Genomic DNA, 27,846 nt, shown 5'->3' with positions numbered 1-27,846 from the left:
TCTGTCCAACTGCAGTGAGGGCCACTATCTTCTTGTCAGGAGGCGTCATCTTTGCTTTGTTCATTTTCCATTTCCTAATTATTTTGTGACAATGAAATGAAAGTGTGTCCGATTTTGGTGAGGCATATCTTGTATTGCATAAAGCACTTTAATGCCACATGTATTGCGGTTTTGCAGCATTGACAAAGGGATTTCTCATTAAAATTACAAAAACGAAATTTAAAAAATAAATGAATAAAGAGAGAAAATTAAAATCATCCACATTGGGTGCTTTTTTTTTTTTTTTTTGGTGTTTCTGCTCCATTGTTGGGGTCCTCATGCACCCCTAAAATTCCCTCCGACCAAGTGTGCATTGAGCACAATGTATGCACAGAGTAATAGTAGCTGACTTCTAGTAATATACAATTGTAGTTTAAGTACTTGGCTTAAATCAAGATTTGTTTAACAAGTATTAAATTATGTCTAAATACCCACAATTGCAAACTACACGCAATCATCATTATATTTCCTCATTTTGCTGCATCTAGGCAGTTTTATTTATACGGCACATTTTATCCTTTTATCCTCATTTTAGCCTTTGAAGGCCTTTGCTGTATGAAGACCATATTGATCATACCAATCAAATTATAAAGGATAAAAGGTAGTTTTGCTAGTACAGACAAAAGCCAAGCTCAGAGCCTCAACAGCCCCTGCCCCGTGCTTCTTTATTCTTATGTATCCCTCTTCACACCAGTCTTCCTTTTCATCTTATTTGAACTATAAAAATCAATAGAACACTTCGTTGTGAAGAAGCTGCTGAAAAACTGAGGCTGACCACCAGTTGAGGCAATGCTGATGAAAAGTGCTCTTCCTATATATTAAAACCATAACACAGAATGTGTTTGCACAATTTCATTTCCATTGGCCATGCTTGTTAGCCACATGGGAAAAACACACATGCAAATAAACATGTACAGTTATACCCAGATCAATGGTAAGGAATCACTAATTAAATGCCAGACAATAAAACCATTAACAGAAAGAAAAGCCATCCAGACAGAAGACAAAAAGTGACAATGAAGGGTTAGTTCCTGCAGACAGGATTCAGTCTGATCAACACGGATGCTGACTGATTGCTATTATTGTAGCTTCTCTACTGCCATCATCAAGTTAGTCAGTGTCCTCAGCAGGGACACTCAGTCTGACGAACAATTCAGAGTGAGAGTATGAATTCATTATGGATACTGCAATGTGACATTTTATAGAAACAAACATGACTTACAGAGATGTGCAACCTCTGAATGTACCATGACATCAAACAAGCTCAAAATAAAATTAAAAAAAACTGATCTAAGTATCTGGTCTTAGTAAAGCGAAAAAAGTATCTACTCAATTTGACACAGAACAGAGATGAAAAAAATGAACAACCCTGTCAAATTTGAATGATTTAAAAAATGTCAAGTACAGCAAATACAATAAGGATTCAAAACTGTGAAAAATTAAGCCATTGGTCCTTTTGTCAAATGCTGTGGGTATGTGATGTCTATCTGTTTGGCACTAAATTTAGCTGGGAGCGGTATCAAACAACTTGAAGCCTCATTATTAACAAATTGTTCACTGTTGTGCGTTCATTGCCACCATGCAGTGATCTTATTCCCTTGCAAGTCATAGCAAAAAACGTCGATTCACATAAAAAGAAAATGAATAAAATGGAGGCAAACAAGCTTAAGCACACACATTTGTAAAAGTAGAAGTACTAGAAGAGCAGAAGAGACAATTTTCGGGGGGAATGCTGAAGCACATTTCGACCAATTATTTTGAATGTGCTCTAGATTTGCAAAGTCCTCATTGTTCAGGACTTACTTCACACCGCTGTGGTCTAACTATAAGAATTCGAGTACACAAAGGCTTAATGTTGCCTACAATGATGTGTGATGTAAAAATAAATGTATTTCATTGCTTTCTGTCGAAATTCGCTTAAGCTTTATTAAACATAATGTGTATTGAGAATGAATAAGTGGTTCTAAATCGGTTGAACGTTAGATTTTGCTTTCAGCATTAAAAGAAAAGTCAGAATGTCCGGTTTTTGTTCGAGTACTTCGGTGTATTTTCAGATTCCCTAAGGCTTTGTAAGTATGATGTGCAAGACAACTAAATTCAGTGTAGATGTTCAACATTGCTAGTTATCAATTATCACTTTGCCGTGGTTTAATTTGTGAGTGGCCTGTCATCATGACTCACTCTGCTCTTTCCACCCCTAATGTCATGTAGGTTGTGCCTCCCAGATACAAAATCAGTTTCTCACACAATCACACACAAACCATGGAAAAAAAGAAGAATGTTGAAAAGGCATGAGGAGGGAAATAAGAGGAAAAACAGCAGAGCAGAATATGGTACAGTATGTCCCTGCACTAGTTGGTGGTGCAGTGTTTTGCAATTTTCATGACCTGTCAATCACATTCCACTTATTAGGTTTATACGGAGACTACTCCACTTGCTTCTAGCCATGGACAATAGCGGATGATTTTGATTTGCTACAATACTTAGGGGGTCTTTTTTTTTTCAATACCAATACTTGTATGTTGTGCTATCTATTTACTTTGTTGCAATAAAACACGACAATAAATAATTCAACAATTATCATTTTGTTTATCGTTAAGAAAAGCGGTTCAGAAAATGTTTGCATTTTCTGACACCAAAATTACATTTTTAGTTGAAACAATAGTAAGTCAAACTAAGGGATTCTTACGAATGCTCTTACATTTTATTTTTTGCGAGAAACATGCCAATATAAAGGTTAAGATATGTATGATGCTATTTAAAATCATATACGTATAAAATAGTACCACAAAACCTAAGACTATGCCACAAAATAGTTATATTCAAACTCAAGAGGTGAATGCCATTTTAAAAAGTATACAAGTGTGACTTTGTCTTACTAACTTACAGTAACCATCCTCAAAGATGAGTTTGACAAGACAGACCAAGGCTTGCAGTCCTTGCCTGGCTTCCACTTGATCTTGAAAACCAAGCAAGCAGAAAGATGACACGCATGCTAATGAAAAAGATGATAAATGTGCTCACCTCCTTGTGAACTAGTGCAGCAGGAGCCTCAATTAATACAGCTCCTCATAGCCAAAAGCCTTACTCAGCATCTGCCTCCTGTCCTGTCTTACGCCACTCATCAACTGTCTTGATACAGTGAAGGTGTCAACAATTTCCCTCCATTTAATGCAAGGCTGATGAAACTTTTTCAGACAACCCTAAATTAACCTTTTGTTTATTTTTATGGTGGGATAAAATGCACCTGATTTAACATAACATGAACTTCAGTTTGCTTTCGCACAAGAAAATAATTTCACCTTATTTAAATGTGACATTCCTGCACACGTCCACCACGTCGTCATAGCATCAAACCACATCTTGCAGAAATGAAATGTGAATGAATGCAGTGTGTGAGCTTTCAGAGCTGTGAAAACTGATTGTAGCCTAACCTTCAAATTTTGTTGCACAACCTTCCGCAACAATAACTTCAGTTAAACATTTTCTCTAACTCTGGATGAAAATTGGGCACCTGTTCACCACTCCTCATGCGCAAACTACTCCAGCTGTCTCAGATTTGAAGAGTGCTTTCTCCTGACTGAACACCGCAGCTTTACATTCACAGATGTTTAATAGGATTTAGATCATCGTTAAGAAAATGCCACTTCAGAATAGTGCATTGTTTTGAGCTGAGTGTTTCGGGACTTATAGCTTGCAGCTTTGGCCTAACGTTTTGAAGCTGGCCAGCATATTTGTGTTTCAAAATGCCTTGAAGTTGTTAGGATTTCATTGTACCCACCGCAAGTCCAAGTTCAACATAACAGAGACTTCTCGATTTTCACTCCAAAGTAGCAACTGTGTTATTTTCTTTGTACATGTTTCATTTTTTTTGCCTGTAGACAAAAAGCTGACAAGCTCTGGTTGTATTTCATCTTTCCAAAGGACATCCTCATAGAAGCTTCATGACTAGTCAAGTTATTTCAGTCACTCTTGTGGGTTAAGACTGTTCGTATGACCCGACTGTAGAGTTTTATTAAAATAATCTATTGTAGCAGCCATGTCGCGTGCACATGCATACGAGCATGGCTTTGGTGACCAACGCAACATGAAGGTAGTAGAGAAGTGAGGCTACATTCCAATCTTGCTAGTAGTTATAAAAGTACATATTCCATCTTAAGTCGGGTAATAATTTGCAAATGTTAATGAATACTTAAGTATGATAAATGAAAAGGTGAAAATAAGAGAATTTAGAGATAATCGCCGATGGTTTCTGCTGATGAGTTGAAAGGCGACTTTAATAAAGACTTGAACAAAAGCATGATTTGGATTTAATTGAAAAAAAAAAGTTAGTTTTGACTTGACAGAATCATTCCACATGACGTACATTTATCTATTTCAGGGACCGTCTTCTTCATGCACGTCACAAGAATTACAAAATTCAGAAAACATTACTGGAGGCCTATTGGAAATAAAAAGCATAATTAAAGAAATGAGAGGTAGAAGCGGCATCCCAGAGGAACAGATGCAGAGGCGAGAGGAAGAGCAGAGGAGGGAGATGAAAGCTAAAATGTACGAGTGTCAAGCCCCAGAGATGGCAGAATGCAGGCTGGCTAAGCGCAAGTCTCTTATGACAAAACTTGTGCGTGTACATACATCATAGCTATGTGTGTGTATACACGTGTCAGCACATGGTTTTATAATCTTAATCTCAATCCCCAACAGCGATAAAAGGTGAACAAATCCACTTTAATGTACTTGTGCATGCACGTGCACAATTGCTTGAGTGAACGTGCATGTGCAAAAGAGCACGTGCGTGCCAGACATGGATATTTAAGATGCCGTGTCTCATTCAAATCGTTCCTTTGATCAAACCTCTTTGTTTTCCCCTACTTTCCTCAAAAGCATGGTAAAGTGGATGATGTGGGAGAGTGATGAGTGAGGGAGCGATGGAGGGAGCATGTGAGGTGAACCAATTGGGAGAAGAGAAAGGATTGAGTTTTTTTATTTATTTGAAACTAATTTGAACGGTCAAAAAAAAGGAGTAAACACAAAAACACAATACGAGATAAATGTACAGTATAATAATTGTATATGTATGACCACATGTCCTCTTGGAGGATTTTTTTGGTGTACCTGTCATTCATCTCGCCAAAATTGAGTGGGCCTGTAGCAACTACAAAGTGGGAACGCACTTAAATAAAGAGGCACGACTCAATGGCCCCAAATTCAAAATCAGAGCATTTTGAAAGTCTTTTGACTTTTATCGGTTATTTCATTCAATCCACAAATCGCATCGATGTCACAATTGCAGCCGCCTTCTTTTGATAGATGACTCTGCGATTATGATCGAAGGTCACCTTTAAAAAACTTTAAAGAAATATTGTTGCTTTCCTGCATATGAAATTAAAGTTGTATTGAACGTCATCAAGTGCTCATTTTGCAGAAAAAAATTCAAGGAATGGATGGATGGAACCTCATTAACTCTCAGTTTAACCTCTTGGCCCAAACCAGCACCCGCATGCTGCTTTCACACAATGAGTAACTTATCAAGATTTTGTTTATGTTTGAGTCCCATGCACTCAATTTTGTTCTGTTTAGAGATTTACAAAAGTTTTCGCATTAAAATTATGATGCAGTGACGCCTTACTAAAATGCAAGTAAAACGAGATCCGGAGGAGGAAGTGGAAGAGTGAATGCTGATGAAGACAGTGATGGAGTGAAAGAAAAACAGATTGACAGAATGGTAAGTACCCTTGAGAGTAGAAAACTAGAAAGCAAGAGAAAAGATAAGTGAGTGTGCGCAAGAGGAATGATCTTAAGACTTGAACGTTTGAAGATTTGAAAAATGAATGGTGAGAAATAAGAGGAAAAATATTGAGTTTAGTGAGTGAATTGAAGTAGAGATGGCCAAGAAAATATAAGGCTATACTAAAGGTGGGCAGTGGGTGTGATTGTGGTAAGCTTTATTGATCCGGGTAGTGACACCAAACCTCCTAACATGGATTACTGAAAGACGGCAGGGTCCCGAGTACTCAGACCGGGGGTACACGACAGAAGCGCGCACTCACGCAAATATGATGACAATTTTGTCGTATTGCCGTGTTGACAGAAAATATGTTTGACTGTATATCCTTGTTTGGGGATTTCAGTCAAACCGGATAACATTTACACACACACACACACACAATATCTCTCTTTCTCACTCTCTCTTCTCTCACTCTCTTTCTGTCTCACACACACACACACACACACACACACACACACACACACACACACACACACACACACACACACACACACACACATATATATATAGTGGGACACCATTCTTTGTTCTGTGTTCATTGATCCAGAGCTGGGAAAAGTCAAACCACTCAAGCTGTGACACAATCTTGGCTCCCACACACACCTATACTTAAACACGTATATAATATACAGTGCACACAGGAGGAAGGGAGGGAGGGAGGGAGGAAGGAAGGAAGGAAGGAAGGAAGGAAGGAAGGAAGGAAGGAAGGAAGGAAGGAAGGAAGGAAGGAAGGAAGGAAGGAAGGAAGGAAGAATGGAAGGAAGGAAGAATGGAAGTGGTGGATAAGAAGGTGAAAGGATGCAAATCACACAGGACAAGAAAAGGCAAAGAATAAATTAACTAATATATAAAAGAGAATGCTGAATTATAAAACAAATTCTCACTGTAATCGGAGTTATCTGTGTTTGATGGAAGTGTATGGGCCCGTCCGTATGCACGTGTATAAGTGTGTGAGAGAGAGAGGCGAAGCAGACACCAATTGCTGTACAAGGCCAAGCCTCCAGTATATAGATCATATCCCAATCACCATATTATTGCCTTCAACTCGGGATGGAAGAGAGATGAACACAACAGTTTTACAGCCTGTTCTCATTCAAAGGCGGGCGCACAGACACACTCCCTCTCTCTCCCCCTCGCTCTCTTTTTTCCATGCCTTTTTCATTCCGCATCACTACTGGTGAATAATACTTCAAAACTAGTACACTGTAAGAGGAAAGAGAATACTCAGAATTGCAAATATGAATGAAAATCATCTGATGTGTAACAGATTTTTTTCATCACTAATGTGTAACCGAGGGAAAAAATAGCAAAATATATAAACACTTGTAGGGTTGCAATGTGCAGCCACACTGCAATTAGGTGGATTCGAATAAAAAAACTATTTTGGATAAAGAGTAATACAAACTAATTAGGGCAAACAACATCTTGCAATAAACCATTTTAAGATGCATTTTAAAAGTTGTCATGTCTACATTTTAAAGACAAATTTTGTAAGTTCATCCTAAGGTGATTTTTAGGCTGATTTCGTCTTTATTACTTTAAATATACTTGGAAAAAAAGTCTGAACTTACATTTGCGTCACCTCCACTTGACTGCATTACTTCTCATCTTAAAAAAAAGGCTTGTTGAGGGTTTGAACTCAGTTTCAACCCATTCACAGAAGAATTTGCGAGCACTAAAAACAATGTGCCAATGGGGTTTGATGGAAGCAGGAGATACACTTGGATGGTGCATGGCTCAGGAGAAAAAGGGAATCATTACTGTTATTTGTTTATTGGCTTGTTGGCTACCAAACCTTACAAGCTGAGTTCAGGCGAGGCAGACAATAGTGAGTTCAACATTTGGACGGAATTGAATATTGATCAGGGATCTGTTTGGTTTATCAGATGGACAAATACTATGATTGCTCTCTTTCTGCTTCCTTTTGTCACACGCATCCAAATACTACCGCGGAAGACTTTTTGGGAGCTTGTTTAAGTGGAATACATTTCATTTCAGACTTAACATATACCTCTATTTCGTTTTCTCTCTCACAAATTCTGGCTCACCTTTCAAATTAAGCTCAGGTCAGCAATATTACTATGTGCCGCTATGGGAATCAAATAAATATTTTATCTATTATTGTATTTCACATTAACAACTGCTTTTATATTGTTTTTGTAATTTACATTATGCTTATGTGATAATAGCTTATACTTGCATTTTAATAATACCGCAATATGTTTTTTAATTCTGTTAATTTCTGCTTTTGGATGATAGAAAATTCTTCTGCATCGATTTAGTCTTAATCTGTTGATCAAACTATGTCTTAATAAAAAGGCAATGTTGAATGTCCTTTGAGTTATGAATTTTTTTTGTGATTTTGAAAAACATCTCACGGGAAACTACAATTCTGATGTTACACAAAAATCTGTTTTATGTTAGACTTCTGCAAACGAGTCAAGACAAGTATTTTTTTCGAATTGAATTTTTCATGTGTGAAACTTCAGATCTTGTAACTGTGTTTACATTTACTATTCGGTGCAAACATCTTGTTTACCGAACTGTTTCTAATACACTCCAAAATCATGAAGCTGGCAAACGAACGTCTATCAATAGCTGTGACTCTCTTTGTCGCTCTCACTTTTTTTTCTCTCTCTCACCACCTCTGGTGCAACTACTGGCTACACTATCTCCTAGCAACAGCATCACGCATTGTGGTGAAAGTATCAAATTATGACAATTTCTTGGTAAAAAAAATTGCATGAATATTTGACATGTTCGAGTGCATGTTTATTGTTCGAGGTGTGAGTTGTGGCATTGTCAATGCTTCTTTCAAACTTTAGCGTTTGCTCAAGACTGATTTTTTTTCCTCTCAGGTTTGACTTCTTTTGTTGTTGCTCACATTACTTTTCAAATGTTAACACGGTCATACTTGAGTGAAAACAAACTACTGCCCCAATGGACAAACAGAAGACATCTGCTCTGAAATCACTATTTTGAAGCAGCATTAAACACATCAGTCATTTGAAGACACTAACTAGCAAAAACAATGGAAAGGAAAATTGTCAGGGACGATAGAAGATAGGATGCAAAGAGGTGTCCGGTGTTACTTCAGTCCAGAGTCCTTTTTAAAACGGCTATTCTATCTAAACATGTTTGCATGTAGTCAATAAAGAATATCAGATTACCTTCAAGGTTATCCCCACCTCTTTTTTTTTCAAACTCCTGTTTGGTGTGATGAAGAGAGAAATTGAATGTGGCAGGAATAAAATGTGTTAAATGTGGCAACAGTCAAGGTAGGAGTCAGGGAGACACATGGCGGGACACTTACTGTGATGGATCTTTCCATTGCTCTTGTAAATCTTCATTAGACGGAACGGAACACTTCTTCTCTCGCGAGAGAACACAGTCGATTCAAATGTCACCTTACCTCCGTTTTTTTTTGATGAACCGAATTATGTACTATGTAAGAGAAATTTACCAGAACGGACGAGTACATGTTTTCTAATAATGTCATTGTGTTTAGAATGAGTATAGTAAGATGTGGCCCATCACACAAGGTCATTCTTGTACCCAACCTTTTATGTAACTGGGAGGGAAAAAAATGGGTTCAACGCCTCATGTGCGTTACTCTGAAACCTGCTCTGCTCAACCTTTCCACTTCTATGTCTGTAATAAAATGGCAAAAGGAATACCCCTTGGTGTTACCCAGGATTTGTGACAGTATTCTAAAAACGTACTACCGCAACACACTATAAATTAATTACAAAAAGAAATGCAGATTGCATTGGTTTTTGCAAGGTACGGCCAAGTTTGTATAGTGCATTTTGTACACAATGTGCTTTACACAATTAACAGTAAATGATTAAAATTGCAACGGTTTGCTCATCTGTCTTCCACGATTTGTGGTTTTCGCTACCACTCCGTAAAAATGAGTGACCACTCATCTTTTTTCCTTTGTCTTTACATATTTTACAATTACAAATCATAACATAATACTAATGTTGAATGTACTTTGAACAAATTTGTAATTTTGTTGGTGGTTATGCAACTTCTAACTTAATCTGTAACCAAAAAGCAGCGCTCGTTTTCAAAAAGGTTTCTGAGCACTTATCTAAAGGTAAGCCGCAGGGGGATTCAGGGGGCAACCCTGTTCACTGCATTTCCACCACAAGATGAAACGTCAAGAATTTGGGGTCCCGGGGTGATGCCCGTGTAGCTAACATTCTTTGTGTGAGGTCAGATCAAGGCTGGACTGAAGGAAGTGGCTGTCCATGCCCTCAAAGGGCACTGGAGGTGGAACAAGCCAGTTGGAACACCATCTTGGTTTTATTGCAGTACTGAGTGGAGAAATCAATTTAAACTCTGCTCCTTTCATTTCCCATTCCTTTTGTAATTACAGTGCCCAAAATAAATGAGTACGCCCCTTTGATTTTTTTCTGATCTCGTACCGAACGCAATAACAATTTTAGAATGTTAATGAGGATTAGTTTTTTATAAATATTAGAATTTGGTTGGAAGATTTAAATGGTTGGGGTGGAGGGGTAAAATCAAGAAACAAGTGAGGAACAAGTGACAGGTCAGGTGTAAAAATAACTGAGAAAAATAGGAAAAAAGATTAAACCTATTATAATTTGGGATATTGCAACAGTGTTTAGGAAGCAAACTGATATCTCTGCACTATTCAAATTTGAAGCAGATTGTGAACCTGACACCGTCCGGATATAGTACGTACCTTATTTTCCTGACTATAAGTCGTTTTAGTTTTTTTTTCATAGATTGGCTGGGAGTGCGACTTAAACTCAGGAGCGACTTACACCCCATTGCGACTTGTCTTTTTCTTCTTTATTATGCATTTTATGGCTGGTGCGATTTATTGTCCAGAAAATACGGTAAACAGAATTCGTATTGACTGATTTTGTGCTGTACTAACCAAAAGTTGCTATAGCCTACAGATGAATAGACAGATAGATAGATGGATAGATAGATGGATAGATACTAGATTGACATCATTCAAACAGGCACGGTCGAGACAAATGAAGCAACAACAGGGTTAAGGGCAAGATCAAGAGACTTTTCCAATGAAAAAGAAACCGCATCATGCGTCCCATATCAAAACAAGTCTCTTTCATGTCAAAAAGAAAAGGGAATACGTTATTTTCCCCTCAGAGTATTTTCAATTTTGGAAATGAAAGTTGCATGGGCTGCCTGTCGTCCTTTGTGGCATTGTGGCAAAGGTGCAGGAACAAAGATATGAGGAGTTGATTTGCTTCCAGGTTAAGATGAATGCTCCCAAACATCAAGATTCCTTTGCAGTCAATACCTGCACACCTGAAAGAACCTTTTATTTGCACGGCGGTTGCTGTGATTTAGGAATCTAGGGACAAGTGATGCTCCTGTGACATTGATTGACAAAATGCTTGTCTTTCATTGCTTTATTTATTCATTATTTTCTTTTCTGGAGAGCAAAGTGGAAAATTCTGTATTGCAGTTCATTTCGCATGGTGGGGTTTCATTACAAAACATGACATTACATTTTTTTTACATTACATTGCATTGCATTAAAGCTGACGTTTTCAATGTTAAAACTACTAGCAAGATTTGAATTGATCTCCACTTCACTATTCGCTCGATTATAGTTATACCATGAAAAGTCAGACGAACTATTGACTACTGTCAATAACGTCTGTTAAAGTAATGACTCAAAAATGTATTGATTTTTTTAATGCAGCTCTAGTATTGAATAGGATTGTGTAGGTGTACCTAATGTTTCTGCCAGGGAGTATATACTTAGTGGTGAAATGGATTAGTCATACCTTAGGCTTTGAAAATCTACTCTATCATTAGGTTTTATTTTTCTATTCCACATGTATGACTGATTTGGGATGCTTAATATTAATTTCATGGAAATTCAATCAATTTGCAATGCTACATTCCGTTTATAAAAGATCATGTGTGTCTGCTATCTTTAGTCATAAAGAGCGACTGTCTCAGTGTGAGATGAGGTGTAATGCAATATCAATTCTGATTCAATTCAATTGGTATGTCCCCACTTTATGTGTTATTTTCACACAATATTTACAATTTAAAGTGTTTAAAATAGTTTGAAGACATTACTGCTCTTGAATGCAACTTAAAGTAGGTCTGAGAAATGTTGCAAAATCTGTGTGGTGTAATTGTCGATGGTATTAAACGTCTGGATAGTTTTTTTTTTTCTTGGACAGAGAGAACATTTTAAGGTTAGATACATTTAACTTGGTTTGTTCTGTTAAAATTGATTGCTGTAATGCATTGTTGCAGAAGCCCTGCCTGTGCACCATGGAGATAATTATGCTTTTATGATGTATTCAAAAGCTTCCCATTATTAAACCTCATTTGAAATTGAACATTTTCAAGTTTTGACGTATTCTTAACTCTCATACAAGTGAACAATTAGTTTCCAGTAATCATGGTCGTCATCAAAGCACTAAATAAAAACATTAAATGATACATGGCAGAAGTGTAATGCACTTTATTTGTCGCCTGCTAGTTATTGAGTTGGTTTTAACTATTCTAAATGCGAGTGTGCTGACTTAATTCTCTTCTCTTACTAACCTTTTGAGCTTTTGTTTGGAACGAATGACCACAACAAAAGTCAAAGATAAATGCCTACAGTCGATACTTTGAACTCACTTGAACTAAGCTGCATGTTTATTTCTGTTCAGTTGTAAGAGATTAGGTTGAAATTGGTTGTTTTTATGTAAACTCTTGCTGTATTAGATTGAGAATCTATTGAGATTTCAAATTGCATCTCTTGTGCTTCGTTTTATACCATGGGCTCTCTTCTCTCCTCTAAAGGCTTTCTGCAGGTATTAGTGCTATTAATATCATTAAATGAGTAAACACTCTCCTCTTCCCCAACCTGATTTCTCTCCTTAACCAATCTCTATCAGTCGAGACAGCACATTTAAGTCAATTTAGTAACATGGCCAAAGCAATAATGCAGGTATGCTGTATTTTTATAGCAGTTTTTACTACTAAAAATGCGACCTCCTAATGTTCTTACCAGGAAACAATGTTTAGAGGCTTCACATATACTGTACTGTATTTTTTTTTCCATTGGACCACAAACATGGTGCGATTGTCAAGAAGGAAGCGCTGTCCACTGTAGGTATATTATAATAATATAAAAGAGGAAATGGGCAAAAAATAAAGGAGTGTAAGCTAGAGGGTTACTCTATATGTTGGATCTGTGCCAATTTTTGTGAATGTGACACAATTTGGCATTTTTGATTGATCATGACATCCTACCAGCTACTTTTGTGACACCTACTTTTTCGACATCATGTCCACTCTTCACCGTTTGGTTCATTTCGCTGTTGGCCCCGCCTCAAAAGTGAGGTTACTCACCAGACTCAATTGTTGGTACAACGATGAGTCGGGATTTCCAGGCGAGGATGAACACTTCATGTCAAGGAACACAAATGCTTTGTGTCACAACAAAAAAAGATATTTGTTTCGCGACTAATTTGATTTGGATTTGGATGATTTGGATTTGTTCTGTGGCAGCGTAGGCAGAAAAATAAAGGCATGTTATTGGATTCCCTCAAATCTGAAGTAGGCCTTGATCATTTGCCTATATGAATCACATATAGCAATATCTGCCAATAAAACTGCAGTGTTGGCAGATTGACCGGCTATACCCAGACACAGAGCTGAATGTCATTGAAAAATATACCAATCAATTGCTTGTACGCACTCATTCTAAATGTGAGTGCTAAATTACAGAATCAGATTATCAAATACGGAAAACGACTGGAAAATTGTAATCTGTGAAATAATGTTACGGTTAAGTGCATTCAAACTGATTATACTGTTATCCAACCAGAAAATATCTTTCAGGATCTTTTTGAACACTTTTATTCAGACAGGCACCGAAGGTAATGTTTACTATTATGCTCCATCTGTTAAAGACTCTAGTTTGTTTATGATCCTGCTAACAAGCAAATGGGTAACGAGTTGAAACAAACCCTACAATTTAAGATCATATCCCCCTATAATGTGTATCCAAGCACCCAATAAAAACAGTCCGATTCATTCTTGTCCTGATTTGCACCTAAGAATGATAAATTAGTTAAAGTGCAAAATGAATTAGGAAGAACAGAATTAGGGTTTTGCAAAGAGTCTGGAGGTTAATAATGTGTTGGCTGATTACTTCCCTGCTATCTCCTTTTGCCTGCTAGATATCTGGGACGAGAAGACAAAGCTTTGAGTACTTCTTTGGGGGGTGCGACTCAGCACCGAATTTAGAGCAAGGACTTGTATCAAAACGGCTCCTTATATTGTATTGTCAAACTCCCAAAACATCCTTATATAGAAAAACCTGCCATGTCACTCAGTCACCTTCAGTGCAATGCTTTTCATCGCTCCTTTGGAATCTTTGAAGATCCAGTTCTAGGTTTTTTTATTTCCTAGCCCTCAAAAAATGAAAAATACACGCCACCTAGCTTGCATTGCTTATATTGCTCTTCCACCTCCCCTTGACACATTGTGGCTCATTTGGCTGATGATGAGCTCCGTTTTGTCCTTGAGAGAGGGGGAAAAAAAAATCCCCAGACAAAAACGGGTATCGGCACACATTTGTGTGAGTGATATGAATGCGTCATGTGCTTTTAATGCACATGCAGCCTGGCCTGGCCTATAAAAGTAGCAGGCATGAGTTTTGCGCTGTCACAGCTGGAGAAGCGATAAGTGACTTGTCAGGAGAGCGAACAGCAAGACGATAGATGCATGTAGACGCAATATGCTGCTGGTGACTTCATGTAAACATGCTGGGCCATTTCGGTGGCACATATGGCGCACCTTCGGAGGAAGCACTCATGTACAGCGCGATAAAGAGCAAATACAAAACGACTGCTGCAGAAATCTTTCTGTTTAAAATATGTATATGTACATGGGGTTATTTTTTTTGAAAAAATAAGCAATGTGTAGTCATACATTTGTAGTTAAAGATAAACAGGTTACACTGATGAAAATAATTCACCCCCTCCCCAACTCTCCACCCTCGCTAGAAATATAAATCAAATAATGTTGATAATTGTCAATTGTAGAAGTGTGACTGCATTTTGAAAGTGAAGGCTTTAATTATCTAAAACGGTTCTTATCTTTGTAAACGTTGTTAATTGTTTACAACGATTCCAGCCTCTTTGTTGAGTTTTCAGTCAGAGAAAATCCAATAAGGGGAATCAGGCTAAAAAATTAACTACGAAATGTTATTTAATGTTTTTTAGGGTTTTATTGCTCCTACTTTTCTCTCTTCAATGTTCAGCACTTGGATATGGTTTACTTATTTTATAGTTTACTTCTAAACACACATTTATATCTTTAGCTAGGACGGTTTTAATTGACCTACTACCACTTCAGTAAATGGTGATTTGTGATTGTTTAGTAAAACTGTGTGTAATTGTTTTTCTAAGGACATACACGTATTCCAGTGAGTCCATGCTGGCTTCACTTAGTGGTTTGATGCTCAAATGAAGGAGCCCATTAAATAATGCTAATTAAACGAAAATAGCATTGACACAATAATCAGCTAGACTTTCTTGGTCTCATGTCTAATCAACAGGACTAAATTGCATATAGTAAAGTCAATGTAATTAACAAAAATAAAATGAAACCTCATAATCAAGTAGCCAATAGGAGAACACTGAATCATGAAATGAACCAAACATTTTTTCCCCTGGCTATTTATCAACCTGTTTCACACTGGCCAATTAAGTTTTTTTTTTTTTTTTCTGACTTTTAACCGGTGTGCTTGTGTAAGGTACGGACGCAGGATGTGGCGTTTAAATTTGTTGGCGAAGCAACAGTCTTTTTAGCATTGGCGGTGTGAATGCATAAAGGTCTGCCTGAAATGGAAAAAAAAATCTCATGTATGCCTCTGATGCGCCACTTTATTGGATATGCAGTGTGAATGTAACTCAGTATTCGATATAAATTATCAGCCTACAGTAGCTGTGGTAGGGGTAGAGTGGGCGTTTTGGTGAAAGATAATTTTTAAAAAACATTATTTACTGCTTGAATGTCATTTCAACAATCAGTCAATACGATAGCTCCCTTGCTGTATCGGAATGACAAATTAAACAGTATCAGGGGAATAATTGTCTTAAGGTAATAAAGGACGCCACCTGCTTGAGCTCACAATTGAGAGGGGAGGTAGAGAAAAATAGTACGATAAGCCCTTTAATTGCTCTTAAATTTAACATGCACATGATAAAAGTATTGGGACATGCATGGCTTATTATAATTGTGTACATATTTTTATACATTAATTTAATAATCCTCCAGACAAGATAAATGAGTCAATCTTGTTAGCATATTTCAAACCGCCTCATCAGGGGAAAGAAAAAGGGTGAAACTTGAACTGTTGTGGTTGAAAGATCAAATAGTGTGTAGCCAGGCTTTACATATAAGCTTCTCACAAAGTGTTGAAGTGTTAATGATTGTTGGGTTGATTTATTCAGCGTGTCAATGTTGGATTGCACTGCCATTATATTAGAGTCATGCAAGTGACTCATACACTGTAGCATCAAGGCTTAATCACTGATATGAGGGAGAGCTACTTTGCCACATGCATCAATAAAATCAACTGGATCATGTCCAAAATCCATTTCAACAGGTTTGGGAAATGATGACAATTGCTGCCCCACCCATCAATGACAAGCGACATCAATGTGATCAATGGTGGCTTTACATCATGGCCAAATGGAGTATTTAAACATTGTGTGTTCTCTCAACAGCTACAATTATGTGGATCTGACTAATGTTGTTTACTAGAAAATGTGCGCACTTCTTGGGCCCTAAAATATTTTTTCTTGCATTGCAAGTATACTATAGTATGTTACTAGCTAACTGGAAACGAGCAAAAATGTGCTACTGGACCGCTACCATATATTTTTAAGATGAAGATGTCTAATATGCTATTGTTGTCATAGAAAATCATTAACAATTACGATAATAATAATAATAATAATAATAATAATAATAATAATAATAATAAGTATTAGCCTAACATCTACACAAAGTCATTAGTCCTTCAACTACCGCCTTTAACTACAACAGCAACCAGCGGCGGCATTAATTTAGGAGAAAATCTGAAGGCCACTGTGGTGTCTAATAAAAACCAATTTAGTAAAAATCCATGCATGATAGACACCCAATGAAATAATTGAATTTTTGTTTATTTTATAAACCCAAAACACAAGTAGGTCCAATGTGGTAAAGGAAACATTCATGATTCCATCCTAAAAAATAAAAAATATATATATTTTTGTTTTTTATTAATCAAAGGACCCAGTCCGAGTCAGCTGAAGGCCAAATGCATTGGCCTCCTGTTTCCTAACACTGGCATAGTTGGTGTCCAGGAGGACAGGATGTGTAATGGTGAGTTTAATGTGTAATTATTATATCTGAAGCAGGATGTGGACCCTGGATTTCCCTCTTGGACCATGTTCCCCACCATCATGTTTGTTTTCTGAAGCCTCTTCGGCTTTACAGCTCCAGCTACACTTGTGTCTCTACAAACAAAATCGCTAGTACTTAATTGTACACTATGTACTGTAAGGATAATGCTTGTATTGATCAAATATCCCAGAGGACTGTTCTTTTTAATCCGCTCATTGCTTCTCGTGATAAGTCAGTCGCGTAGAATTACCTAAGCGCTGAGCTTGATTTATATTAAAAAAAAATAAAAATAAAATTAAAAGATTTACTACTACAGGTGCACCACTAAATTTTCAGTGACCACCTTTATCACATAGGTTTAGTCCAACACTATTTTCTGCAACACTTTTAATCCGTACTGTGGATACATAAAAAAAAGTAATTACATTTGCCCTTATCAGACCATAGCTCATTACCCTTTGCTTTGACCTTCAATGTGTATCGGATGTGATATTAATAATGGTAATAGATGGCATGTAGGTTCATGGCCTCTACAAGCTATTCTTTAAGTACAACTCTGCACCTGTTCCCCAAAGAGGACTAAGTGCACACTTCTGCTTCCAGTATTCATGACACCATGTATTTTCCTCATTCATCATCAAAATCATGCCTAAATAATGTTTTGTTTGTGTTAAATGAATCTAAATATTTTTGATTAGTCTACATATGCCGTTATCTGATGTTACTACCCCATCCAAACAATGCTTAGAAAAGAAGTTGAATACCATCATTTTAAACTTTTAACACAACTTATAAGCAATCGTCACCAAATCTAAAAGATAAAATTGAAGCTTTTCTTCAATTCCTGACGGTATCGAAACTGCTAAAAAATAAAACACAATCATATATCTTCTGTGGTTGAAAGGCATGTCATTCAGATCCAAAGTCCTTCACTTTGGAATGCTATTGTGACTGAAATCTGTTTGATTCGGCATCTTTTATCTCCATGTGACATTTTAAAGAAAGAAACTAATTGCTAGTGCCCATATAATAATATATGCATACTGGGTCAAAGTTGTATTAGTATACCAGTCATTTAACTTATTTATGTGCATCATAAATGCCCTTTAAATATTAATCACAATGTAAAAAGAAAATAGCTGTGGCTCATTATCAGTACCATAACGTCCGAAACAGTGTAGATGGTATGCATTAGTTTTGTTAGGTGCTTCACATCAGCCTCAGTATGTGAGGAGAATGCAGCCCTTTACAATTTATGCAACTTTCACATTATAGGATTTTATTTGGGCATCAAATTTAGACCTCATAGATTTCGTTTTAGTTTTATTCAATATCATTTTTGTGCAACATATTCAGACGTGCCCTTGGAAAGGAGAGAGGAGAAAACAAAAAACAAAAAAACAAAATACAAAAAAAAACCAAAAAAATCACTGAACCACTAATTGCTCCGTTTTGGATGCTCAGTGCCCATAAACGCATAAATAAACTAGCCTCGGGTGGCTACTGAATATAAGGGGGCGAAATCTCGGTGGGTAAACAGTCACCATGCGAATGTTGATTCACTCTGGCTATAGTTTAAAAGGCAATGGATATCCTTTTGCAGACAAATTAATAGGCAGCTTCCCATCATTTAGATGTTCTGAAACTTTACTTGGCAATATTTTGACACACATCCGCTGAGGGATACTATATAAAACTGAAAATAGATTTAAAAAAAAAAGCATACTTTTTTTAAAAATGTATTTAGTTTGACTTTTAATCTTGAAAAATAATCTGTGCGATGTCTTATGTTACTCCTGATCTTTTCCTTCATGTGCTCAGGTACTGGCAGAAGTTGGCTGTTGATCACACCTTTACTTAAAACGTTTACCAGCCCTAGTCTCAAACACAAAAACTGCAAAAGCGCTTTGCGAGAGGTAAGCATGGTGGCACCACTTGTCACAGTGTGCGGAGATGATCAATATGTAAGGAAATTATTTTGTCACATGTAACATCAAGACTTCTTGTAACAGGCTGCATGTTAGCGTTGGTCATTTAGAAGCTCCAAACCTGCTTTGCTGAATAGATGATAACTCTTGTTGATATTTCAAAAACATTATGTCAAATGTGTGCTGCTTTGAGCATTTGAGCCTTTCAGACATGCTATTTAAGATGCAAAATCAGCCGAGACAATCTATTTTAGCGTTTGTATGATCAATCAAGACTATATGCGCAAAGCTTCTGTGAAATCAATTTTCAGCGATGACGAGATGAAAGAATGATGTCTCACTCGAGCTATTAAAGAGCTCTTCAAAGCCTAGACTTGAGCTTACAAGTGCAAATTTAAATTATTTGTTTTTTACAGATACAACTTGATCTTAATCTTCAATTGGACAAAAATTCATTACGCCTTGATTGATTCTAATGAATGTAATTCATGGCCCAGCTATTTCTGACAATCAATAGCACTTAAACCTCCCAAATTGATATTGAAACCTGAAGTGATTTACAAGCAGTGACACTTTAATCGCATTCACACACACAGACCAAAGAAGCCCTTAATATTGTATATTGGGTCTAAAGTGGTATAATCCCAACGTCCCCAAAGTTGTCCTTGTTCATATCCTCTGATTGCATTTATGGAACACACACGCGCACGCGCACACACAACCACACACGCACACACACACACACACGCACACACGCACACACACAAACTTGCACAATAAAACACGATATTTATTTGACAGGAAGGCTGTGTTCCAAATTTTTAAAGCCATATTTGGTAGCAAACCAAATCCTTAATATACCATACTATAATTTACATGTGAATGCACATTTAATTAGGATTATTTATTCTGTGTGAAATTATGGACTTTTCAGCAACGATAAACTTCTCTCTTCTCTCTAAAAATTGCTCAGCAGAGGTGAAAGCAGATGCATTCAACAGAGCCAAGGATCTTATACCAGCTCAAGAAACGAGCAGAAGAAGAGACGGATAGATAGGTGGAAATGGACAAAAATCATTTTTATTCAGCCGACAGGTTGACGCATTCACACTCCGATTGGTTGAAATTTCATTGGCAGACACCCAAAAATGCTCTTTGTGCTTGAAATCTTTATGTTAGGCCACAGGAACTGTGCCCTAGCCATGCCAACAACTTATTGATGACACCTGACAAGAGGTTTGGCAGTTTCACTTGAATTAGTTTCTTTTTGTTACTCTGATTTTGGTTGAGGGAATCACATGGATAAAGTTTCTTAAACAATAAAAAAAAAAAAATTAATGAGTGCCTTTTTGAAGTATTACACTAAACTTCATTCGCAATAAACCTTTCAGCACCACCGCATCTATAAAAAGCTTTTAAGAACACCTTATGGGACAATTGGTTTAAAGAAAAATTCCAATATAGTGTGAGTCATAGTTGTTCAGATATACTTTTCCACTGCATGCTACCTACTCACAGCTTCATACTTAAAATTGACACTTACTCTGCAATCAAGAAGTGAATATAGCCTGTGTTGCAATAAACACCAAATACAAACATTTCCATAAAATGTCATGCACAATGCTTGACATTTTATGATAGAGTATGTTAACCATGTCCACTTAAAAATCAAGTAAATGTCACAAGCTAGCACAAATTATGGCATCAGGACAAACAAAGACAATCAATATGCATTACAGATTACTCAATACAATATGTCAAACAGTTCTTTAGGTTAAGTAGACTGACTAACATTTAAGGTTATTTTTTTTAAATCCGAATGTCAATTTTTATCTTTCGATTGGGCAACCAGCATACCAAAGCAAAGTCAATTTCTTTTCAGAAGCGTGATCACATAAAAAGCAGCTTGAAATGTCAAACCCCAGGCGAATGACATCGATTCGATTTGCTGATTTATCCAATTGTTGGTTACCAGTAACAGCATAGAGGAAAATTAATATTTCTACACAAAATCATCATCTGCATCACAGTCCCATATGAAATTTGACTTTAAATTACTTAAAAGCATATATCCACATTTTAACAAAGTGCTAGAAAAAGGAGCCAAATATTTCTTACCGACTGCCCATGTGGCCTGTGTCTTTGATTGAACAAACATTTCCAAGAGGCTCCACCCCTTTAAATTGCTTACCTGTCCGTCCATAAATGAGTCCCAGAAGTACAAGAAGAAAGGTTCCCCAGTAAAATGAAACCTAACCCAATCTGAATTTAATCAATCTCTCAACAGACGCTGTAACATCAGATCAAAGTTTTTGAATTTGTTCATATTATGTAACTCAAATTTCCCAGTCACTTTAGTTGCATGTGTGGAAAAACAACATGGAAATGGTTATTTGGGTATTTTGAGATTTATTCAATTATAGCCCGTTTGGATTTTAGTGAATAATATTTATCCCAACACAGCCCACACACTCACTGATATAGAAGATAAATGTAGGCTACAGTAGCCCTACATTATTGTGACTTCCTTGCGTACACATTGAAAATCTAAAGACATCCAATACAAGAGAGATGTATTAAAATTAAGCCTTTACAAAGTTAGAAACTGTAGTTTTGATTGTGCCGTTTGCTCTTCCATTTCTTCATAGTTGGTGCATTCATTAGGGTCACGAATGAGCTGAACTGGAGTCGATCCCAGATGATTTTAAGCAAGGAGTGGGTACGCTTGCCAGCCAATTATAGGACCCACATATATAGACAAACAACAATCACACTGACAACATGGTCTTCACTTTTAAATTGAACTTTTTTAATTAAATTCACAACAACCCTAATATTAGACTGTACAAAGAAATTCATATGCCTTACCCTGGACTATTATTTTATTTGTGTGAGCAGATATGTTGATACATCTTTTGGGTTGACTCTTATTAAATCGTGCACTGTGCAGATATGCCCAATGTTATCGCCAAAACTTCTCTGTTGTCTTTATAGCGTGGATAAAAATACTGTATATAGCGTGGTTCTGGTCAGAAGTACCAACACATCACACCCACTCCAGCAGCAAGTAATATCTTTCAAGTGGGTGTTGTGCACTGCACTTGAAAATGATCACGAACTGCTGCTATCACTACACATGAGTGGAGATTGAAAGAGGAAAAACAGCAATGGGGTGGATTATTCCTCCCTATCTACTTCTCCTAAATTCTTGCACATGAATCCGCCCCATTCTGTCCCGTTATTCAAGATAAGTATCCCACCGACGCACACAGCAACTCTGTGCAAGCCAAGCATTATTGAAATTCGCCCCACGCACTGAATTGACATACCACGACTGCAATCCGTTTAGTGCCCTAAGCAGAGCGTGATGAGCGTGTTTGGAGAATCCCACCACCATACACCTTTTTGATATATTTTGTACGAAAACCATCTAGAAGTGGAACGTGGATTTAATATCAGCATACCGGTGACCTAATTCCCCACTTGCAGGTGCGGGTCAAAAAAAAAAAAAAAAAAGGGGATGGGGAGGAGCGGGGGGCGCAGTCATCGTCCAACTGGCCACCCGTACATCCATTTACCCAGCATCGCAAGCGCGGTGAATCCTAACTCTGCCCCCGGGGGCGAGCGCATAACAGTCGGCTGAGCGTCTTACCTTGAGCGCTTCTATATCCAAAGATGCTGATCGTTCCATGAGGAGGGCGGTTCGGGCTATGAGCCTACTCTGGAACCAGCATAGAAGTCCTGCGCGATGACCAAAACAAGGAAACTGTACATAGGCCTATAAATAGAATTTGAGAAAAGTTCGGATGCTCTTTAGATGGCCAAACTCTGTTCCAACATCATCCTGATCGCTATCATTACATCGCAGCAATGGAGCCTAAGGAGAGTTGCGTTTTCCTGGGTGGACGTGTTGCTAAAATCTGGACTCCGTCATCCAGCCAAAGTGGTTCAATTTTCACATACAGAGGATGCGCACTTATCGCCCTTCTTGGTCTCAGTTACATCTGAGTAAGAAAAGCCTCTGCCAGAATGAAGTCTTGATCTCCAGTGACCCGTTGCGGTGCGGTCCGGTGAATGCCGTTACATCCGTGTGGCATGTGCCCGTGCAGCAGTGTTGAAGAGTCCGGGAAGCAGATGATGTTGAGTCTTTAGCGACCATGCGGCAAACCGCCAGAGATAGCAGCTCTTCCACAAATAAGAGGAAGGGAACAGAATGTGAGGGAGCAAGAGAGAGGGAGTGTGTGAGGGAGAAAGGGGGTTGTTGAGGAGACGATGAGAGTAGAACGGCAGAGTTGGTAGCCAGAGGAGAGATGGACACAGGCTTAGGCTGTGTACAGTCTAATTTATTCATATAGTGTATGCGTGTGTCCGTGCGTGTGTTCGTGCGCGCGTATGCGCGTATTTGTGCGTTACCGTAAGAGAAAAACAATCAATTGGCTTTGCATTACTTTTGAAGCTTTCACCTTTTTTTTTTAATCAGGTTGGTCTTTTAACACAATTAAAAACAATTTACTTCAGAACTTTATCCATCCTATGCCTGAGGGCTCTGACGTAGAAACAATTATAGGAGCGACATCCGGACGTAGCAGTGAGCTATTTGTTACAACTTTCGCTTACCGCAGTGATTTATTTGAACGATTTTGTTTTAAATTATCATTAAATTATTATTAATTATTATTAATTATTATTATTAATTATTAATTATTATTAATTATTATTATTATTATTATTATTATTATTATTATTATTATTATTATTATTATTATTATTATTATTATTATTATTAAGAAGAAGAAGAATGCGACGACGAGGAAGTTGAGTCTGTCTACATGAGCAATGTTTTGGACATGCACTCCAAACAATGAGAGAATGTTGTCATCTTCCTTAGTTTCCAGCGCCCACCTTGGGATAAGGAACACAGAAGGATTAGTAATGTTTTCAGACAATTATAAGGTGCACTTTGATTTTACAGAGTCAGGCTAATGTATATTTAATACTTGTGCATTACACATTCAGGTTTCGGTGATCACATAAAACCAGAGGTATAGCGTGAGGTGAGGCAAATAATATATTGCCTCTAATCTGCAGCAGCCATCCTCCCTCAATGTGGCCGTAAAACAGCCTAAATGTCTGTTTCCAACTGCCCACCTTTGCAAAAATACCAAAAGAAAGAACACCCCCCCCCCCCCCCCATGCATACGATTGTGCTAGACTTAAGGTGGACACCAAAATAATATATTTAATATCTCTCATTGTTAGTCCCTGCCAATTCTGTTATTTGGTCTCTTGATTCATTTGCCTGTCTTTCATGTTCAGTTTTCACTCTGCATTGGTGTAAATGTGACTGTGAATAGTTGTCTGTGTTCTGTGATTGACTGACAAGTCCAGGATGTCATCTGCCTTTAGCCTGTCAGTCAAATGAGATAGGCTCCAGCTCCTGCAACTCTCAACAGGGTAAGTGCATAGAAAATGGAGAGATGGATGCTAATTCTGTCACAGATGATATGTTGTCTATAATGATCATTCAAGTTCATCTTCTCCAATGGAGTGCTGCGAGAAACACAGTCTGCCCCTCAAAGGTTCTTGCATCCTCACACATGGAACTAATTTGTTTTGAGGACAAGAAGCAAAAAACATATTAATTCATAAACATACAAATAAGTTGGATATGCTGAGCTAATGGCATTGGACTGAACTTGTCAATTAGACTGGATACTTTTACAGTGCTATTCATGTTATTCTCATCTTCCTTGTGCTTTGTAAGAATGTCGCCGCCTGCCGGCCATATATTATCATTTGACACACTGGAAGAAAAGAGTGAATTGAGCGAGGGAGAGAGGGAGAAAGAGAGAGAGAGAGAGAGAGAGAGAGAGAGAGAGAGAGAGAGAGAGAGAGAGAGAGAGAGAGAGAGAGAGAGAGAGACCTTGATTTAAAAATAGAAATACCATAAGCTACACAGAAGAAGAGCTTCTTTTTTTTTTATCATTCCTCGTATTCAACGAGTAAAGCACTTGATAAATCACAAAATTGTACAGCAGTGGGATTAAAGTAGGGGGAAAAATGTGTAGTACCGGCTTTGTGTTTCTACAAGAAAAAGATGGCAATCAATGGCCTTTATTCTGAAGCCACACCGAAACACAAAAGACAAATACCTCTTCCCTGCTACTACAACTAGTTACATCAATTTCATAAGACCACGCACACGTGCTTTGTTTGATTCAACTAAGCAGGGTCCAAAATTGTAGTGCTGAAAAGACATTTTGTTGTGATAATTTATGTTGACATTTCAAAAAGTGGAAAAGTGTTGCCATATACTACCTCAATTACAGTTTTAGAGATGTTCAATACCACATTATTTATTCAGACCGATCCCAGTACGAGATGCGGACTACCGATACCACTTGTACTTTTGGTACATACAATTTACTCCCAAAAAACAATGACCGATACTTTTAAAGGACGACCTGGCTAATCCCAATAAGGCATTTATATAATCTTCTCATTTCTAGTTCCTGATCGTAGAACGGCCACAAGAAGTTGACCAATACTAGTATCGGCCATCGTCGCGAGGACCGATACCTAGAAATAAGGCTGATAACGACACCAATACCTGGTTTCGGTACTCGCCCAGCCCTACTTTTTTATTGCACGTTAAACTGCTTCACAGTCAGTGTTACTGATGTTGCTGTGCAGAAATATTCCCATGTATTCCTGGTAAAAACATAAAACAAAACGAAAGACCAGATCGCAGCAATACCTCCATGATACATTTTGCATTTTAGTGCTTGGAAGAGGCTACACATCACCATTAATTCTTCATGCTCTCTTTGCTTTTACCCCTCTTGCCAGTCACGTAGCTTGACTGTTGTGTCAGATGTCTAAAATGATACATTCATGTTACATACATACTATGTAAATGGCATACTTGACAAACATGCACAACGATGGGCCAAGTGAGCAACACTCCGCAGAACACAGAGGAGCATTTGTTGTGGGAGTCAGTGGAAGATAACGAACATTGGATTAATGACTATCTCGCTCGTTCTCTGCATGGCTTCCTTTGTTTTTATGCCTCTCTGCTTTTTTCTTTCTTTTACACTCGCTTCTCACACTGTCTCTCTTCAGGCTTCTCAACCTTTCTTGCTTTCCCTGCAATTCCACCATTTCCCGATATCTTCCTCCCTCCCCGCTCCCTCCTTTTTGATGTTGTGCTCGCTCAACCGCTTTCGCTTACTCACACTCATATACGCCACACACAAACATCAGCTTGCTTTCAATAAACACTGTGCTGTCTTTCGGGAGACATTTTTCTAAAGGCTTTGTCATATTTATTCAGAAGGGAGTGACTGACCTCAAATTCAGCCACCTGGTCCTGTGCCAGCACCATGACATCACCGACCCTACGCCTTTCTCTTGCCTCCATGTCCCTAGGCTTCCTTCCTCTTGCATGTTCAAACGCCATAAACAGTTTCTTTCCCTTAATTTACTTGGAATGTTACCTCAAGCTGCTTGCTCGCATATGCAAATGTTACAACATCATCAGTTCAGTGCCAAAACTCATCAAAAACAGACTTCTAATTTAGTTACTTACTTGTGTTATGGAAATGGGGAAAATGAAATGAAAATACTAAAATGAAAGAATAAATGAGACATGGGTTACAACAAGTAAAAAGACCTGTCTTCGTTTACCCCCCCATGGGTACATACAGTATAGCCCACCGAGAAGAGTTGGTAGCACCTTTGCATAATTTGTCAGTGACACTTTAACCAGATTACTCAAATGTAATATGGATAAGGAAGTTAGTTGTTTTTTTCTTTCTAAGTACTTTAAGACTTCGGGGGTAAATGACACTGAATTAGTCTAGTGGTACCAGTGCCATCAATTCAGTGCTGATTTGTACGGAGAAATTGTGTTCTTCTCAGGAATCTTTTTTTCAAATACTTTATTTCATGTGGAAATTACTTTGAAATATTCTGTTTAATGCATGCATTACAATTAAGCAGTTGTGTGTTCAAATTCGGGCTCAGGCCTTCCTGTGTGGAGTTTGCATGTACTGTCTGTGCCCGCCTGGGTTTTCCTTGAGTGCTTGGGTTTCCTCCCACATTCCAAAACATTGCAGGATAGGTTAACTGATGCCCCCAAATTGTCTGGAGGCGTGAATGTTAGTATGAATGGTTGTTTGTTTATACTACACGTGTCCTGCTATTGGCTTGCAACCAGTTTAGGGTTTTCCACGCCTCTCGCACCTCTCTGCTAAAGACAGTGAAGGAAAAGTACTGTAAGTGGTACAGAGAATGGATGGATACTTAATACGCTACAGCATATCGGATCAATGTGTCAATATCATGAAACTACATCATGCCTCTTCAGGGCTGTGGGAAGACTATGTGGTGTAAAATACAATCTAATTGGATTGTTATGAAGTACGATATTGCACAGTAGTTTTCAATTCTGTATCATTGCTTTTCTGCTGTATGGTACATTTTATTCTTGCTAATTTATTTTCATTCAGTATTAGTTATGCAAATAATTATTTTTTCATTTTGACAGTTAGCTCAGATAATTCGAATTACATATACTAAAGGTGAGGCTTTGTTTGAATTATTAATCTGATCAGACAAAAATAAAAAAATATATATAAATGCTAATAGGGCTATAACAAAGCA

At 37.7% G+C, this 27,846-nt stretch overlaps 1 protein-coding gene and 1 long non-coding RNA gene across 5 annotated transcripts in view; both read right to left on the bottom strand.

The window, feature by feature from the left end:
- LOC125969198 (zeta-sarcoglycan) overlaps positions 1-23,829 on the bottom strand; it is a 170,765-nt gene extending 146,936 nt beyond the window's left edge. Inside the window, exon 1 of one of the 2 annotated variants that reach the window (XM_049721032.2) lies at positions 22,832-23,829. In XM_049721032.2, coding sequence (XP_049576989.1) covers positions 22,832-22,870 — 39 coding nt within the window. In that variant the 5' untranslated portion in view covers positions 22,871-23,829. The other variant, XM_049721033.1, reaches the window with a different exon arrangement.
- A 165-nt stretch (positions 23,830-23,994) lies between these two features.
- LOC125969068 (uncharacterized) overlaps positions 23,995-27,846 on the bottom strand; it is a 45,572-nt gene continuing 41,720 nt past the window's right edge. For all 3 annotated transcript variants that reach the window (XR_007481430.1, XR_007481427.1, XR_007481433.1), the window contains one exon: positions 23,995-24,081. This is a non-coding gene — a long non-coding RNA (uncharacterized lncRNA). The remainder of the gene's footprint in view (positions 24,082-27,846) is intronic.

Source organism: Syngnathus scovelli, chromosome 5 (genome assembly GCF_024217435.2).
Source record: "Syngnathus scovelli strain Florida chromosome 5, RoL_Ssco_1.2, whole genome shotgun sequence".
Lineage (NCBI taxonomy): Eukaryota > Metazoa > Chordata > Actinopteri > Syngnathiformes > Syngnathidae > Syngnathus > Syngnathus scovelli.
Note: the sequence above shows the minus strand (reverse complement) of the source record. Positions and strands in the feature narration are given on the sequence as shown.